Raw genomic sequence first — 16,544 nt, 5'->3', positions numbered from 1 at the left:
AAAAAAAAAAAAAAAAAGGGTAAGTGTTGTCATAAATACTTACAGTTAGAATTGGGTTTCTCCTCAAACTGTGTTCTTATTTATCTTTTCTTTTTCCATTCCCTGTCTTCTGTGACTGGGTCACATGTTAGGCTGCTAACCACAAGATCAGCAGTTTGAATCCACCAGTTGCTCTGGGGGAGGAAGAGGAGGCTCTATTCCTCTTCCCCCTAAAGATTAACAGCCTCTGAAACCCTACACAGGGCTGCTAAGAGTTGGAATTGACTCAGTGGCAGTGAGTTTGATCATCTATGACTATTCTCATACCAACAACCCAGAATTAGGCCATTAGCATTTGACTTTCTACTTTCTTACGGTGTAGGCAAAAGGGATTGGGGTACTATATTTTCATAGCAGGAGGAAGGTGGAAAGGGTAGTGGTAACCTAACATAGGAGAAGTATGCACAACTTCTACCCACACCACAGCCGTTCTAAGAGCTGATTGGTGACCCTCTAGTGTGAGCATTCAAACAGAAGATATTGGCAGAGAACGTCTGTCCTACCTGACCCTAGTTTAAGGGTAGAGATGCCAGAAGGCGATGAGATGGACTAGATTGATTCCTAGGCCTCTCTCATTGTTTCTGACAACAAGAAATGACATTTTCCATTTCTTCTAACTAAGCCTTGGAATTAATTAGCCTGTGAGGGATTGAGTCAAAAAATTAAACACATATTTATTTAAACAGTGGCTGGAAATGGTCCTCAATGTCTTGGTAAACTGACATGGGAAAAACTCCACCAAAACAAGCAGCTGCTCTCAAAAACCAGGACACAGGAAGGAATGGGTCACCATTTTGGTTAGTGCACAGGATCACAATCTGCAAACAGAATCAGAAAGTGAAACTCATGTGAATCAGGATAAGTGGATGAGCTTAACCATTTGTGGAACTTTCACCGGAACCAGTCCATAAGCAGTCTGTTAAGGAGGTTAAGCAAACTTTGCTAAAAATGAGTCAATGCTAAAACATTCTTACCTTGATGTATGGAGAGCTTGATTGTGACAGCAATCATAATTAATACCTAGCCAGATGGAATACACAGGAATCAACCTGACTACATTTGTGGGAAGAGATAATGGACTAGCTCAATATCATCAGCCAAAACAAGCCAGGTAAAGACCATCAATTGCTCATATACAAGTTCAGGCTGAAACGGAAGGAAATGAAAACAAGTCCATAGAGTCAAAATATGACCTTGAATATATCCCACCTGAATTTAGAGAGAGGCCTTTCAAGAACAGATTTCATGCATTAGACACTAATAACTGAAAATCAGAGGAATTGTGGGATGGCATAAGAACATCATGTATGAAGAAAGCAAAAGGTCATTAAAAACACAGGAAAGAAAGAAAAGGCCAAAACGGATGTCAGAAAAGACTCTGAAACTTACTCTTGAATGTAGAGAAGCTAAAGCAACTGGAAGAAATAATGAAGTGAAAGAATCAAACAAGAAATTTCAAAGGGCAGCTCAAGAAGACAAAGTATTACAATGAAATGTACAAAGACCTGGAGAAAACCAGAAGGTAAAAAACACGCACTCAGAATTTCTCACGTTGAAAGAATTGAAGCAAAAAATTCAAGCCTCGACTTGCAATATTGAAAAATTCCTCGGACAAAATGGAATTGTGGTGTACTGCTGTAGGATAAACACTGGATTGCTACCTGCAAGGTTGGCAGTTCAAATTCACCAGCCACTCAACGGAAACCCTATACAGGGTTTCTATGAACCAGAACAGACTTGACAGCACTTAGCAACAATATGGGCAAAATATTGAACGATGCAGAAAGCATCAGAAAAAGATGGAAGGAATACAGAGTCATTGTATTAAAAATAATTAGTTCATGTTCAATTATTTCCAGAAGTACCATATGATCAAGAACCCATAGTATTGAAGGAAGAAGTCCAAGCTGCACTGAAGGCACTGGCAAAAAACAAGTCTCCAAGAATTGATGGATTACAAAGTGAAACATTTCAACAAACTGATGAAGTGCTAGAAGCACTCACTCATCCATGTGAAGAAATTTGGAAGAGAGCTACCTGGCCAACCAATTAGATTCCACCAATTTGAATTCCACTAGTTTGTATTTCATCAATTCCTGGAGCCTTGTTTTTTGCCAATGGTTTCAATGCAGCTTGGATTTCTTCCTTCAATACTATTGATTCTTGATCATGTGTTACATCGTGAGATGTGTGCCCATTCCAAAGAAAGGAGACCAAACGGAATGTGAAAATAATTGAACAATATCAATATCACATGCAAGTAAAACTTGACTGAAGATATTTCAAAACTGGTTGTAGCAGTATATCAACAGGGAACTACCAGAAATTCAAGGAGGATCCAGAAGAGGACGTGGTATGAGGGATATTATTGTTGACATCAGATGGGTCTTGGCTGGAAGCAGACCAGAAAGATGCTTACTTGTGCTTTATTGACTATGCAAAAACATTCAACTGTTTGGATCATGAAAAATTATGAGTACATTGAGAAGAATGAGAATTTTAGAACACTTAATTGTGCTCATGAGGCACTAATGACTGAAGACCAGAGGAGTTGTGGGATGACAAGTTTCTTTCTTGCTGGTGAGCTTGAACCGCCGACCTAGCAATTGTTTTAAAATCAGGAAAGGTGTGTGCTAGGATTGTATCTGTTCACCACACTTATTTAATCTGCATGCTGAGCAAATAATCTAAGAAACTGGATTATGTGAAGAAGAATGTGGCACCAAGATTGGAGGAAGGCTCATTAACAGCTTGTGCTATGTATGTGATACAGCCTTGCTTGCTGAAAAGAAGAGGACTTAAAGTACTGATGAAGATCAAAGTCTTTAGTATGGGTTGCACCTCAATGTAAAGGAAACAAAAATCCTCACCATTGGACCAGTAAATAACAATATGATAAATGGAGAAAAGATTGAAGTTGTCAATGACTTCATTTTACTTAGAACCAATATCAACACTCATGGAATCAGCAGTCAAGAAATCAAATGACATATTTCAGTAGGCAAATCTGCTGCATAAGTCCTCTTTAAAGTATTCAAGAGCAAAGATGTAAGGTTAAGGACTCAAGATGGTTCTGCCCCAAGCCATGGTATTTTCAATAACTTCATATGTGTGTGAAAATTGGACAATGAATAAGGAAGACCCTAGAAAAATTGATGTATTTGAGTTATGATTTTGTAGAAGAATATTAAAAGTACCATGAACTACCAGAAAAACAAACAAATAAATCTGTGTTGAAAGAAGTACAGTCAGAATGGTCCTTAGAAGACAGGATGATGAGAATTCTCTCATACTTTGCTATATTATTGGGAGGGACCAGTTCCTGGAGAAATATATCATACTTGCTAAAAGTGCAGGGTCAAGGAGCTCTGGTAGCGTAGTGGTTATGAATTGGGCTGCAGAGCGAAATGTCAGCAGTTCGAAACTACCAGCTTCTCCACGGGAGAAAGATGAAGCTTTCTGCTCCCGTAAAGATTTACAGCCTCGGAAATTCTGTACAGGGTTGCTATGAGTCGGAACAGACTCCACAGCACACAACAACAAAGTGCAGGGTCAGTGAAAAAGAGGAAAGTACAATGAGATTGGTTAGCACAACTACAGTAGCAATGGGCTCAAGGATAACAATGATTATGAAGTTGGCACAGGACCTGGCGATGTTTCGTTCTGTTATGCGTAGGGTGGCTATGAATTAGAGCCAACTTGAAGGCATCTAACAACAGTTCACTGGTTACTTTTCAAGTTTCCTAACATTTTTTCTGGGCTCATTATGGTAGTCAGTGGTGTTGTTCACCAAGCATTTTCAGCTGTCCATTGACCATGACTTGTGGTTGGATGGTGCCTTTTAAGTCATTTTACTCAACGATTTGTGAGTGGGAGTGACTGATATACAGTTGAATTCTAAGTTGGGACATTTAATCGTCAGTGTGAGAAGACTGCAAAGCCTTCTCTTTTCCTTTGCATAGAGACTGCTGATGTTCTTAGGGTCTTGGGTGACGCAAACAATTAATGAATTCAGCTGCTAACCAGAAGTCTGGTGGTTTGAGTCTATTTAGAGGCATCTTTGTTAGGTGCCATCGAGTCGGAACTGACTCATAGCAACCCCATGCTCAGCAGAACGAAACAATGTCTGATCCTGGGCCAACCTCACTACCGCTGCCACACTTGAGTCCATCAATGATGCCACCTGGCCAATCCATCTCGTTAGAGGTCTTCCTCTTTTTCTCTGACCCTCCACCTTACCCAGCATGACATCCCTCTCCAACGATTGTTTCCTCTGGACAATATGTCCAAAGTATGAGAGACGAAGCTTAGCCATCCTGGCCTCCAAGAAGCACCTTAGAGAACGTCTAAAGGACATACTTAAAAAATCAGCGACTGAAAACCCTATAGGACACAGTTTTTGCTTGAATTAGAATTGACTTGAGTGGAAAAAAGCAATGTTCCAGATGTCAGCCCTGATTCCTGGGAGACCATGATGAGTAGACAGACCCCCTACTGACCATGATGCATGTGTAACTGAGGAGAATGATATGCTTTGTGGTTTGAAGCTCTTGAGCTGTAGGCACTGTTTGTTACCATAGCACTAGACTCTTCTGACTGATCTAGCTCGTTAATTTCACTTCCATCCAAGTTATATCCTATATGGCATTTTTTTTGTGTCCCTTTGTAATACAGTTCCAGGAATTTTTATGCCAAGCCACAAATCATAAGATCTGCATAAAAATATCAGTTGCTGTTTTCATTTTTTACCTAGATATATATTGTTACTCTTGACAACTGTATTGCTTTTTATTTTTTTTAGTGTAAGTGAAAATTTTTATTTTGAAAAATATTAAGCACCACAAAAGTAGAGTAAATAATACATTGAGCCCCAGGTTTCCATTGACTAGCTTTCACAGTTATCAACATCCTGACTTGCAGCTATTTTTAAAGGTTTTATATAATAATATTACTCTTTTAAACAAGTATTTCACTTTCTTTTTATGCTTAAAAAGTCTTCTTGAATCACAATATCAGTGATGCAACTCTATTTTCTTTTAGCTGCTTTATTTTTTCTTTTCTTATTAACTTCTATATTTTTCTGTGTTTGGGTTATTGGAGGTGGGCAGACAAGCAGACAGGGAACGTCTGGCCTTGATTTACCTGTCTTTAAAAGGAGATTCTGAGGCAAATACTTGAGAGCAGGTATTTTATTTGGGGGAGGGGGGAATGATCCAAAGAAGCCCAAGTGAGTGACTGGGGAACACGAAACAGGGAAAGGAGAAAAGACTATCAAGTGTATACTAGTGAACAGGTCACCTCTGTGGGTGCTGGGGCATCAGCCCAGCTGAAACCCCTGAAAAACCATGAGAAGCCCTTCTGAGGAGAGGAAGGTGGAGGTTGTACCAGATGTTACCTCCCTCTCAGTTTTGGGCTGAGTGCCCTGAAGGAACAAACTCCTATGGTAACTAGAAAGCCCTCAGTCAGAAAAGCAGAAAAGTAGGCAGGTGAGGCCTGAGCTGTCAGCCTGTGGGCTACGGGCATCACTGAATCTGAAATGGTAGCTGCAAAATCTATCATTAACTATCCCTCCTACAGCATTCTCTACTCAACAGGGTTCAATAATTTAATCTAATGGCCACACAGAACTCAGACACCATACTCACTGTTATGGGGTTTATTAGGGAAGTTGTTGTTAAGTGCTGTCGAGTCAGCTCTGAGTCAGTGACCTTGTATAAGGTTTCTAAGGCTTTAAATCTTTGTGGTACCAGAAAGCCTCATGTTTATTCCATGGAACAACTAGTGGCCTCAAACCTCTAACCTTGTGGGTCACAGTCCAGAGCTCATACTACAGAGCCACCATGCTCCCATTAGGGAAATTTCCAGGTAACAATTCAGGGTCAGAAATGTTCAAAGCACAGTTCTTCCAATCAACCTTTGAAAACCTTGTGGAACACACTTCTACCCCGACACACGTGGGGTCATCATGAATCCAAATTGGCTCGATGGCAACCATTTTTATGTTGGTTAAAGAAAACATTTCTGCAAGTTTTTAAAATCCAAAGACCAATATAAAAACTGTCTTTGTGTAATAAATGATTATTTGACTTCCTTTGTTCTGATGGAATTCATCTTTCTGAAATAGATTTTCCTTAAGAGTAGATCAGAACAACTGGGGACTTCATCTCACATACTTTATGAGACACAATCAGGTGTGTTGTTGTTGTTAAGTGCTGTCGAGTCAGTTCCGACTCACAATGACCCTCTATGGGTTTTCTGGGGAGCAGCTAGTGGGTTTGAACGGTTGACCTTGTGGTTCACAGCCTAATGCTGATCCTATAGTGTCACACCAGAAGTCCAGAACAACTGATACAGTGGGAGGAAATGTTTACTAATGGCACTCACCCACTTCTACAATTTTGTCTCAAATTTGTCACCTTGAAACAACGAAAGAATGATTCCTATAGCCTGGGGGAAAAATCAGATGAGAAAGGGTGTATTTTTCATCATACCCTTCACTTTGTAAAATATTTGCATGTTATCATCTGAAGATAAGTCACAACAGTTTTCCTCTTAAGTTGTGGATTGTTCAGACTGCTTTGCAGAGTAATTTCACTGAGAATGACCTTTTCAGTTGCAGTGGTGAGACCCCAGATTGAGAAGAAAGAAGCAGGCTGCACTGAGATGCCTCAGAGCAGTTCAGAACTTGCGGGCATGACAGGAACCATCTATGATGGGATTACGGAGTATCAGCTACACTGTAAATCTGGTAGAAGGCAGAAGTCACCCACTCGCCTGGCTTTCTTTCTTTTTTTATGTTTTATTGTGAATTATGTGATAGTTTACATGGGAGAACATTAGTTTTACATTCATCCTGTCGTATATCATTTCATTGCCATGGTTACATTCCCCTCCATGCATCATCAACCAACCAAAGGGTATACCCTACAAGCCTGTCCCCTGGTCATCAGCACACAGTTCCTCTCCCTCTCTGGGTCTAAAGTTCCCAGCTGTTCCATCTCTCCATGTTATCATCTCTGTGTCTATCTCAGGCGTCACTGCTTCTCTGGGTAGGGTCTGCTCTCTGCTCTTCTCCCTTGATGGTCCCAGGGACCTCTGCTCCTAGACTGCAAAGTCAATCATTCCCTTCTTTACTAGAAAATGTCTATCTTTACATTTCCAACCCTCACAATCAGTCCTGATAACAATTCTTCACTATTGTATCACAAAAGACCTATCTGCATTTCATTTCATCAGCCCCGCCTAGACAGACTGGATACTATTCAGTGGAGATTCTACCTTCCTCCACACCCTCTGGATCTAGGTTCCCTCTTGAAAGCTCGTAAGCCAGTCACTTCTTGCCTTTGTAGACCCCACATTTTGGGTAGCCAATGTCCAAGTTGTTGATCCCTGTCTACTCTGTGTATGGAGCGGGTGGGAAAGATCCTTGCTGTAAAGATTTGTTCCCTCTTTTGAGCTACTGCATCCATAGGTGTAGGTCAAGTTCATCAAATTGTATCAGATTACTCTTTTTTTTCTCTTCTTCTTCTTCTACTTGAGCTCTGATCATTCAGTCATTGCCAGGTCAAGTGGGCATTATCTGCAAGTGTGGGTATTCTTATGCATATGCCCTCTCTTCTTATCAGCTGGATGGATGCTTCACTCTTCTCTCCAGCCCTCTGTGGCTATGTCACTGACTCTGGGCCAAAGAGTCCCCTGGGTCTTGCCACACTGCTGGCCAACCAGGTCTCCACCCATGTTCACAGGAGTCTATTGAATATTGTAGGGCTTAGCTTGCAGCTCCATTGCTGTTTTTCCTTCACTTCCCCTTATCGGTGATGAACGTGGTCACCAATCAGAGTGTGTATTCCCACTGAGTCTTAGTCTTGGAAAGAGGTTTGCTCTGAGGGGACCCAACCACTTGCCTTGATGTCTCCTGGGCAAGCAACTTGCTTGTTCTTGTAGTAATCAGTCAGTCTGCCTGTATTGTTTTGTATTTTTCCTATCAGTCTTTCTTTCAAGAAGTATCTTCTAGATGCTCCAGGTTGGTCTGCCCATCCTTTCAAGTGGAAATTTCCCAACTCTGAAGATTCTGGATCCTGTTCAGGATTCCACCTATAATCTTATGTAATGCAGAGGGTCCGCAGGAAGCCTCCTTCACTGGGCACATTGTAGCCCCATTTTAGGTATTCCAATCCATTATAGGCTGAAGATGGACTTACAAGTTTTCTATGGTGGTATTTCTGGCTATTCCTTTTTCTTCTCCCCCACCCTCCTCCCCCAGTGTCTATTTTATAACATAATGCAAGGAAAACCAAGATTCAAAAGATAGTTGCCTGACTTTCTTTTGACTTCAAGTGTTAAAAATATCCTTCAGTGAAAATTCAAGGGGCATTTGTCAAGTTCCCCTGGGTGTCTGCTGTCACTTGATTCTGGAGTGGGATATGTGACCATTTCTTTCCAACCACACAGTGAGTAATGCAATATGAAAACTAGCTGTTTCTTGTCAACAATATCATCCTAAATACTCCTAAGGGTTTTGACAGCTTTACCCTCTCCTCCCACCCAATTCTGCTGGTAGATGCTTTGCAAATGGCACTGTGCTCCTGAAATGTCAGGTCCTTGCAGTTGTTACAGATGGTCTGAATTTCAACAGCAAACTAATGTAACCTTCTTGTAAAATGATATTTCATTATTTTCTACTTGTTGTTGTTAGGTGCCATTGAGTCAGTACCAACTTATAGTAATCCTTGCACAACAGAATGAAACACTGACCAGTCCTGGGCCAACCTCACAATTGTTGCCATGCTTGAGCCCATTGATGCTGCCACTTTGCCAATCCATCTCACTAGGGATTTTCCTCTGACCCTCCACCTTACCAAGCATGATATCCTTTTCCAGTGACTGGTCCCTCCTGACAATATGTCTGAAGTATGAGAGATGAAATCTGGCCATCCTGACCTACAAGGAACACTCTGGCTGCACTTCTTCCAAATAGATCTGTTGGTTCGTTTGGCAGCCCATGAAACTTTCAATATTCTCCTCCAACACCATAACTCAAATGCATCAATTCTACAGTCTTCCTTATTCCAACTTTCATATGCATATGAGGTTATTGAAAATACCATGGAATGGGTCAGGCGCACCTTAGTCCTCAGGGTGACATCTTTGCTCTTCAACACTTTAAAAAGGTCTTGTGCAGCAGATTTGCCTAATGCAATAATACATCATTTGATTTCTTGACTGTTGCTTCCTTGAGTGTTGATGGTTGATCCATTAAATTGAAGTCTTTTCTCCATTGGTAAGAATGTTGTTTATTGGTCCAGTGGTGACATTTATTCATAAGGTCTACAAACCTTATGGTTTATTCATAAAGCTTATGAATAGCAGAAAATTTCCTACTCGGGCCTGTGCAAATGGAGCAGCTGATGTTTGGCCACCATTGTGGATGTTGTTCACTTCCTAGGACTCAGTTTACCACTTCATAATTACATTTCTAGGATTCCATTTGTTAAATGTGTGAGTACTGTGTCTCTTAGAAAGTTGCTGTTGTCAGTTGAATTGTGTTACCCCAGATTTGTGTTGAAGTCCTAACTTCTGATGCTTGTAAATGTGACCTTGTTTAGAAATAAGGTCTTTGAAAATGCTGTATTTCAAAGCTACAAGTCATGGTGGAGTAGATGGGTCTTAATCCAGTCTGAGTGAAATCAGTATACAAGAGAAGTGCCCATGAGACAGACAGAGGGAAGATGGCTGTGTGAAGATGTACCTGTAAGCCAAGGAATGGCTGGAAACAGAAAGACAAGAAAGGATCTTCCCATAGAAGCTTTAGAGGGAGCAAGACCTTACCAACACCCTGAATTCAGACCACTAGTCTCAGAATTCAGGGAGAATAAATTTCTCTTATTTAAAGTCACCTGCATTGTGGTATTTTGTTAAAGCAGCCACAAGTAATTAACACAATCACCCAACATAATCTCTGGGAGTGTTCTGGTGTGGTGTTATAGGATAAGTACTGGACAGCAAAATCGGTTCGCAGAGTCAGTGGTTCAAATTCATTAGTCACTCCTTAGAAACCCTATACAGGGACACTATGAGTCCAACCGACTCAAAAACACCTAGCAACAATGGTCTCTGGGGAACTTGTGTTGTTGGGGAAACTTTATTTTTGAGCAACAAAATCTTGGTGTTTCAGGTACTTCCTCCCCAGTGTTTTCAGGGAATTTCTGAACTCATTAAGGAAGCGACTGGAGGTCACTTAACAACAATCTTTGGACACCCATCTAGTCTTTCTATAGGTAAAGACCAGTCTTGCCTTAATGAGTTCAGAAATTCCATGTATAGGGTTTCTGAGGAGCAGCTGGTGGGTTTGAACGACCGACCTTTTGGTTAGCAGTCCAGGGCTTATCCTACAGCACCACACCAGGACTCCCAAGTGGGTTGTTTGAGTGGGTCTAGGTGTGTCAGGTGGGCAGAGAGCCAGTCTTGTGCTGGTAAATTTTTAATAACCAGCTCTCTGAAAGGGGACGAAAAATCTTTATTTGTTGTTGTTGTTGTTAGGTGCTATTGACTCAGTTTGCTATTCATAAGGTTTTCAGTGACTAAATATTCGGAAGCAGTTCATCACTCCTTCTTCCTAGTTTGTCTTCATCTGGAAGCTCATCTGAAACCTGTCCACCATGGGTGACCCTGCTGGTATTTAAAATACTGGTGGCACAGCTTCCAGAATCACAGCAACTCACAAGTCAACAGTACGACAAACTGACAGATGAGCGGTGGTCTTTATTTGTAGTGTTTGCCAATTTCTATGTCACAGTTCAAGTTTCCAAAGTAATGTCATTGGGAGCCAGCTCTCAACACCTCTAACTCAGGAACATTTTCCTTCCTAGTGTTACACATTCCTGGTGCAGCATCATGGGTTTATGCACTGGATTGCAAGATCAGTTTGAATCACAAGTTGGTGCTTCAAGCTCACAAGTTACTCCTAGGATAGTAGTCACTATGAGTCAGGACTGACTCCAGGGCGCTTAACAACAACAACAGTGTTACACTGTAGGAATGTGAAATGTGAACTACAAGCTTGGAGGTTTGAGTCTGTCAGTTTCACAGTGGCAGAAACATGAGGCTTTCTGCTCCTGCAGAATTTCTACATGATTACTACTTTGAGGCAATGATGTTATAGGATTGATGTGGTCAAGTGCTGTCAAGTTGGTTCCAATTCATATGATTTTCCAAGGAGGCGCTGGTGGGTTTGAAATGCCGACCTTGTGGTTAGCAGTCCAGTGTTTACCCTATAGAGTCACACCAGGATTTCATAGGGTTGATAGTGAAGCTGAATTATATGAAGAAGAATGTGGCATCAGGATTAGAGGAAGACTCATTAGCAACCTTTGATATACAAATAACACAACCTTGCTTACTGGAAGCAAAGATGACCTAAAATACCAATAAAAATCAAAGACTACATACAGCCTTCTGTATGGATTGCATCTGGATGAAAATCCTCATTACGTGACCAACAAATAATATCATAATAAACAGAGAAAAGATTGATGTCCATTATGCTGTGATTTACAATCAATGTTCATGGAAGCAGCAGTCAGGAAATCAAACAACATATTTCATTAGGCAAATTTGCTGCAAAAGACCTCTTAAAAGAGCTAAAGAGCAAAGATGTCAGTTTGAGGCACCTTGAGGCTTAAGATGCATCTGGCCCAAGCCATGGCATTTCAATCACCTCATAAGCATGTGTAAGTTGGACAGTGAATAAGGAAGACTGTAGAAGAATTGATGCATTTGAATTATGGTGTTGGAAAAGAACATTGAAAGTACCATGAACTGCCAGAAGAACAAACAATTCTGTGTTGGAAGAAGTCCAGCCAGAACGTTCCTTAGAAGCCAGATGGTGCAGCTTTGTATCCCTTATTTTGGACATGTTGTCAGGAGGGACAAGTCCCTGGAGAAGGACATTAGGCTTGAAAAAGGAGAGTGTCGGCGAAAAAGAGGAAGACCCCCATGAGCTGGATTAACACAATGGCAGTAACAGTGGGCTCAAACAAAACAACAATTTGAGGATGGTACAGGACTAGGCAGTATTTTGTTTTGTTGTACATTGGGTCACTATGAATCAGAGCTGACTTGGTGGCACCTGACAACAACAGCAAGGCTTAGGATGGACGAAGGACACTTCTCAAAGTCACAATGAGAAGAAAAATATTGTAATTGTGTCAATTCCACGATCTTGGCTATAAAAACAGGCTAGGTGCCATCAAGGATAACCTTGAACAGTGAACAGATTATTTCCATACAGCTTAAACTTGGCTCGAGTCCTGGGGTGGTACAATGAATAATGTGCTCAGCCGCAGCTGCTAACTAAAAGGTTGGTGTTTCAAGGACACCAAGAGGTACCTTGGAAGAAAGTACTGGCAATCTATTTCTGAAAAATCAACCACTGAAAATCCCATCGAGAGGAGTTCTCTACCATCTATGAGGTCGCCATGAATCAGAACCAACTGTATGCCACCTAATTTTGACTCTGCCCAAATCTCTTTTTGACTGTCCACCCTAAGATTGAAGGTAGCATAGTGGTTACGAGTCAGGCTGCTTGCAAGTTTAGCAGTTGTAAACTAACAGATGTTCTGTGGAAGAAAGATGAAGTTTTCTGCTCTGGTAAAGATTTTTAGTCTTGGAAACCCTATACAGTGTTGCTTTGAGTTGGAATTGACTCCTTGGCACACCACCACCATCACCACTGTAAGATAGAGAGGAATAGCATATGGTTGTGTGTTTTTGTTCAGATTTTTGAAAGAATTCAACAATTGCCAAGAACTCGATCCGAGAACTGAAAAATCAGAGTAAAATATGACTACCATTTAATGCTATCTAGAGTAGAAAATAAAAGGGTTTTGCTGGAAAACTTCTAACTGATGTTTAATCCTTCAAGTTCTGAACCTTTCATTAACTGACTTATAAATAGAACCGTGTCTATTATTTTTGGAGCCTCACTGGGTGGAGGGGTGTAATTCTGAGCCAAACTTTCCCCTAAAGCATTGGAGCAGGTAGCAGTTGGAGAAGAAGCCGGACATTTGTAACATACAAGGCAGAGGTAGACATGTCCACAGAGAACTACCAATGGCATGTAGCCTAAGGGAAGAGGAAAATGCATTGAAGAAGGATACAGAGAGCCAGGAGGAAACAGACCTGGGGAATGAGGCTGAGCCCCATGAACATAGAGCCTGAGGGAAGCAAGCTGCATTGCCACAGCACAACTTTAGACCTGGGTTGTCTTTCTGGTCCTAAGCTTAACGAGGTACTGTCCAATACTTCTTGTCACATTCTATCACTCCAAGCACATCTAAAAGAAATTCTTTTAGTTGATCTGCCTGGAACTTTGTTTCTGACACTTAGAGACAAGTGCGTGGCTCTGTCATCAAACAGTGCATCAGAGCTGGGAGGAAATAGTGTCATTACTTTCAGAAAATGGATCATTGCTACTGCCTTTTCTATTCATTGTGTGGATTTTAAAACCATACTTGCTGTGGATTGAATTGTACCCCTTAAAAAGTTATTTTGATGTCTTAACCTGTTAACGTGACCCTATATCCTTCATAGAAACAGCCTCTAATAAGTCTCTTTAATGCCTAATCTCATCTTGGTATCTGTTTCTCAGAGGATCCCCAACTAATACACAGGGTAACAGCCCAACCTCTGCCACCTGCCTGCATCTTCATCCACTGTGTTGTCACTTCAGCTTCACCCAGGTATCCTAACTTGCAAATTCGCCAGGGTGTCACAGTGGCAGGGACACCTTTACCTTGTTTACGCCATCGGCCATGGCCTGTAGTGTTAGCTCCCGGGGCCCATCCACCGTCTTCCCGTTGTCTGTGGGGCCCCAGCTGGCACTGTAGATGTCGATAAGCTGTGGCATGTGACTGATGGAGGAGGCTTCGATGATGTCTGTCATAAAAGGCTGGTCCAGCATCCGGATACCTGTTGATACACGTGAGCAGAGAAATGTTGGGTTTTGATACCACTATTCACAGGAAACCCTATATAGGGTCGCTATGAGTCCGACTTGACTCAACGGCACTTAACAACAACAATTTATCAGAGATGTTTACTTATGTTTTACTGACTATGCAAAGGCATTTGACTGGGTGGATTGTAACAAACTATGGATAACATTGGGAGTGATGGGAAGGCCAGAACACTTAACAGTGCTCATGTAGAACATGTACATAGACCAAAAAGCAGTGGCTTAAACAAACTGGGATATCAGGAAAGTTGTGTATCTGGGTTGTATCCATTCACTATACTTGTTTACTCTGTATGATGGGCAAATCAGAAACTGGGCTATCTGAAGAGGAATGTGGTGTCAGTATTGGAGGAATGCTCATTAACAACCCGCAATATGCAGATGACACACCTTGCTTGCTAGAAGTGAAGTGGACTCAAAGCATTTATTGACAGAGATAGAAGACTACAGCCTTCAGTATGGATTACACTTCAGTGTAAAGAAAACAAAAATGATCACAACTGGACCAATAAACAACATCATAATAAACAGAAAAGATTGAAGTTGTGAAGGATTTAGTTTTCTTGCATCCAAAATCAACACTTACGGAAATAGCAGCCCAGAAAGGAAACGATGTATTGCACTGGGAAAATATGCTACAAAAGACCTCTTTTAAGTACTAATGAGCAAAGATGTCACTTAGAGGACTGATGTGTGACTGACCCAAGTCATGGTATTCTCAGTAACCTCATGTGCAAGTAAAAGTTGGACAATGAATAAGGAAGATCAAAGAAGTATTGATGTATTTGAATTATAGTGTTGGCAATGAATAATGAATATACAATGAACTGTCATTTGGTTTGGAAGAGGTTCAGTTGTAATTACTCCTTAGAATCAAGAATGGTGAGACTTCATCTCACATACTTTATGAGGCACAATCAGGTAATTAGAGGGTCAACAAAAAAGAGGAAGACCCTCAGTGAGATAGACTGACACAGTGGCTGCAGCTATGGTTCAAACCTAACAATTGTGAGATGACAAAGGGTTGGACAGTGCTTTCATTCAGCTGTACACTGGATTGTACATGGGGTTACTATTACTCAGAACTGATTGGACAGCACCTAACAAGAGCTCTGGTAGTGTAGTGGTTACGAATCAGGCTTTGATCCACAAGGTCAGCAGTTCGAAACTACCAGTGGCACCACGGGAGAAAGATGAGGTTTCTGCTCCTGTAAAGATTTACAGCCTTGGAAACCCTGTTCAGGGTCGCTATGGGTCGGAACTGACTTGACGGCACTTAACAATAACAACAATAACAAACAAGAATAATATATATATATAGATATACTCATGTGTGTGAGAGCCCTGATGTGGAGACTGATATTCACATGGTCCCTTACTCCATTGGACGAATTATTTTCATGAATCTTTGATTCTCTTTGATCTTCTTTTCTCCAGAAAGGGAGAGACTAAAAGTTGCACCTTATGGTCGTTTAAGACCTCAGTTGCTACTCACCAAAGTAGGTTGTAGAACATTGTCTTTGTGGACTGTTTTATGCCACTTGACCTTGTTATTCCTGAGACAATGGACAGGGCCTTAGGTCCCATGATTCACTCCTTCAAGGTATTTGGTTATGGCCAAGAAGCTTTCATAACTTTGCCCCACGTATATGCTACCACATTCATGGCTATATTTGTAACAAAGGTAATTAAACAAGCACCGATACCCTCCACCAAATCTCTTTATATATTAGTGAATATTTTCTGCCCCCCCCCCCCACACACATATTCAGCCTGTGTGTCTTCATGCATCTATTCGTAGATTGCCATTCTTGCAGGACTGTGTTGTTGTTGTTGCTAAGTGTTGTCAAGTTAGTTATGACTCATAGCAAAGCCCGTATAGGGTTTCCAAGGTTTGAACCACTGACCTTGTGGTTAGAAGTCCAGTGCTTATCCTACAGTGCCACCACACCAACAGGATTGTGTACATAACAGTATTTACCTTTGCTGCCTTAAAGATACTTCTCCCAGTATCTTCCCATGCTTCCATCATTCTTGCTCAACTTCCTTGTTATTGTACATTGATTCTCCTCCACCCAAGTTAACACAGATCTACCCTCTGTGCTAGAAACTATACTACCCAAAGACTGACCCGTGTGCCTATGGGAACGTAGCATGTAATGAAGGTTTTGTAGTACCCTACAAACCAAAGGGAGAGGATGGAGTACTGAGCAGATGGAATTGAGAATACTGATTCATGATTTGGAGAAAAGGGAAATTGATTTCCACTATATACAGTGGTGGAATTAAGATGAAAACTTGGAGGGAAGACATTAGCACTAACTCAAATTGACAGGGCATGTGAAGATTGTTGTTGTTAGATGCCATCGAGTCACTACCAACCCATAGTGACCTTATGCTCAGCAGAACGAAACACTGCCCGATCCTGGGCCAACCTCACTACTGTTGCCACACTTGAGTCCATCGATGCTGCCACTTGGCCAATCCATCT

At 41.3% G+C, this 16,544-nt stretch overlaps 1 protein-coding gene across 2 annotated transcripts in view; it reads right to left on the bottom strand.

Moving 5' to 3' along the window:
• PCSK2 (proprotein convertase subtilisin/kexin type 2) overlaps positions 1–16,544 on the bottom strand; it is a 416,285-nt gene that overhangs the window by 45,267 nt on the left and 354,474 nt on the right. For both annotated transcript variants that reach the window (XM_006860627.1, XM_006860628.1), the window contains one exon: positions 13,832–14,007. In XM_006860627.1, coding sequence (XP_006860689.1) covers positions 13,832–14,007 — 176 coding nt within the window. The remainder of the gene's footprint in view (positions 1–13,831; positions 14,008–16,544) is intronic.

Source organism: Chrysochloris asiatica, unplaced genomic scaffold, assembly GCF_000296735.1.
Source record: "Chrysochloris asiatica unplaced genomic scaffold, ChrAsi1.0 scaffold00039, whole genome shotgun sequence".
NCBI classification, from domain to species: domain Eukaryota; kingdom Metazoa; phylum Chordata; class Mammalia; order Afrosoricida; family Chrysochloridae; genus Chrysochloris; species Chrysochloris asiatica.
This window is presented reverse-complemented; position numbering and strand designations above follow the sequence as displayed.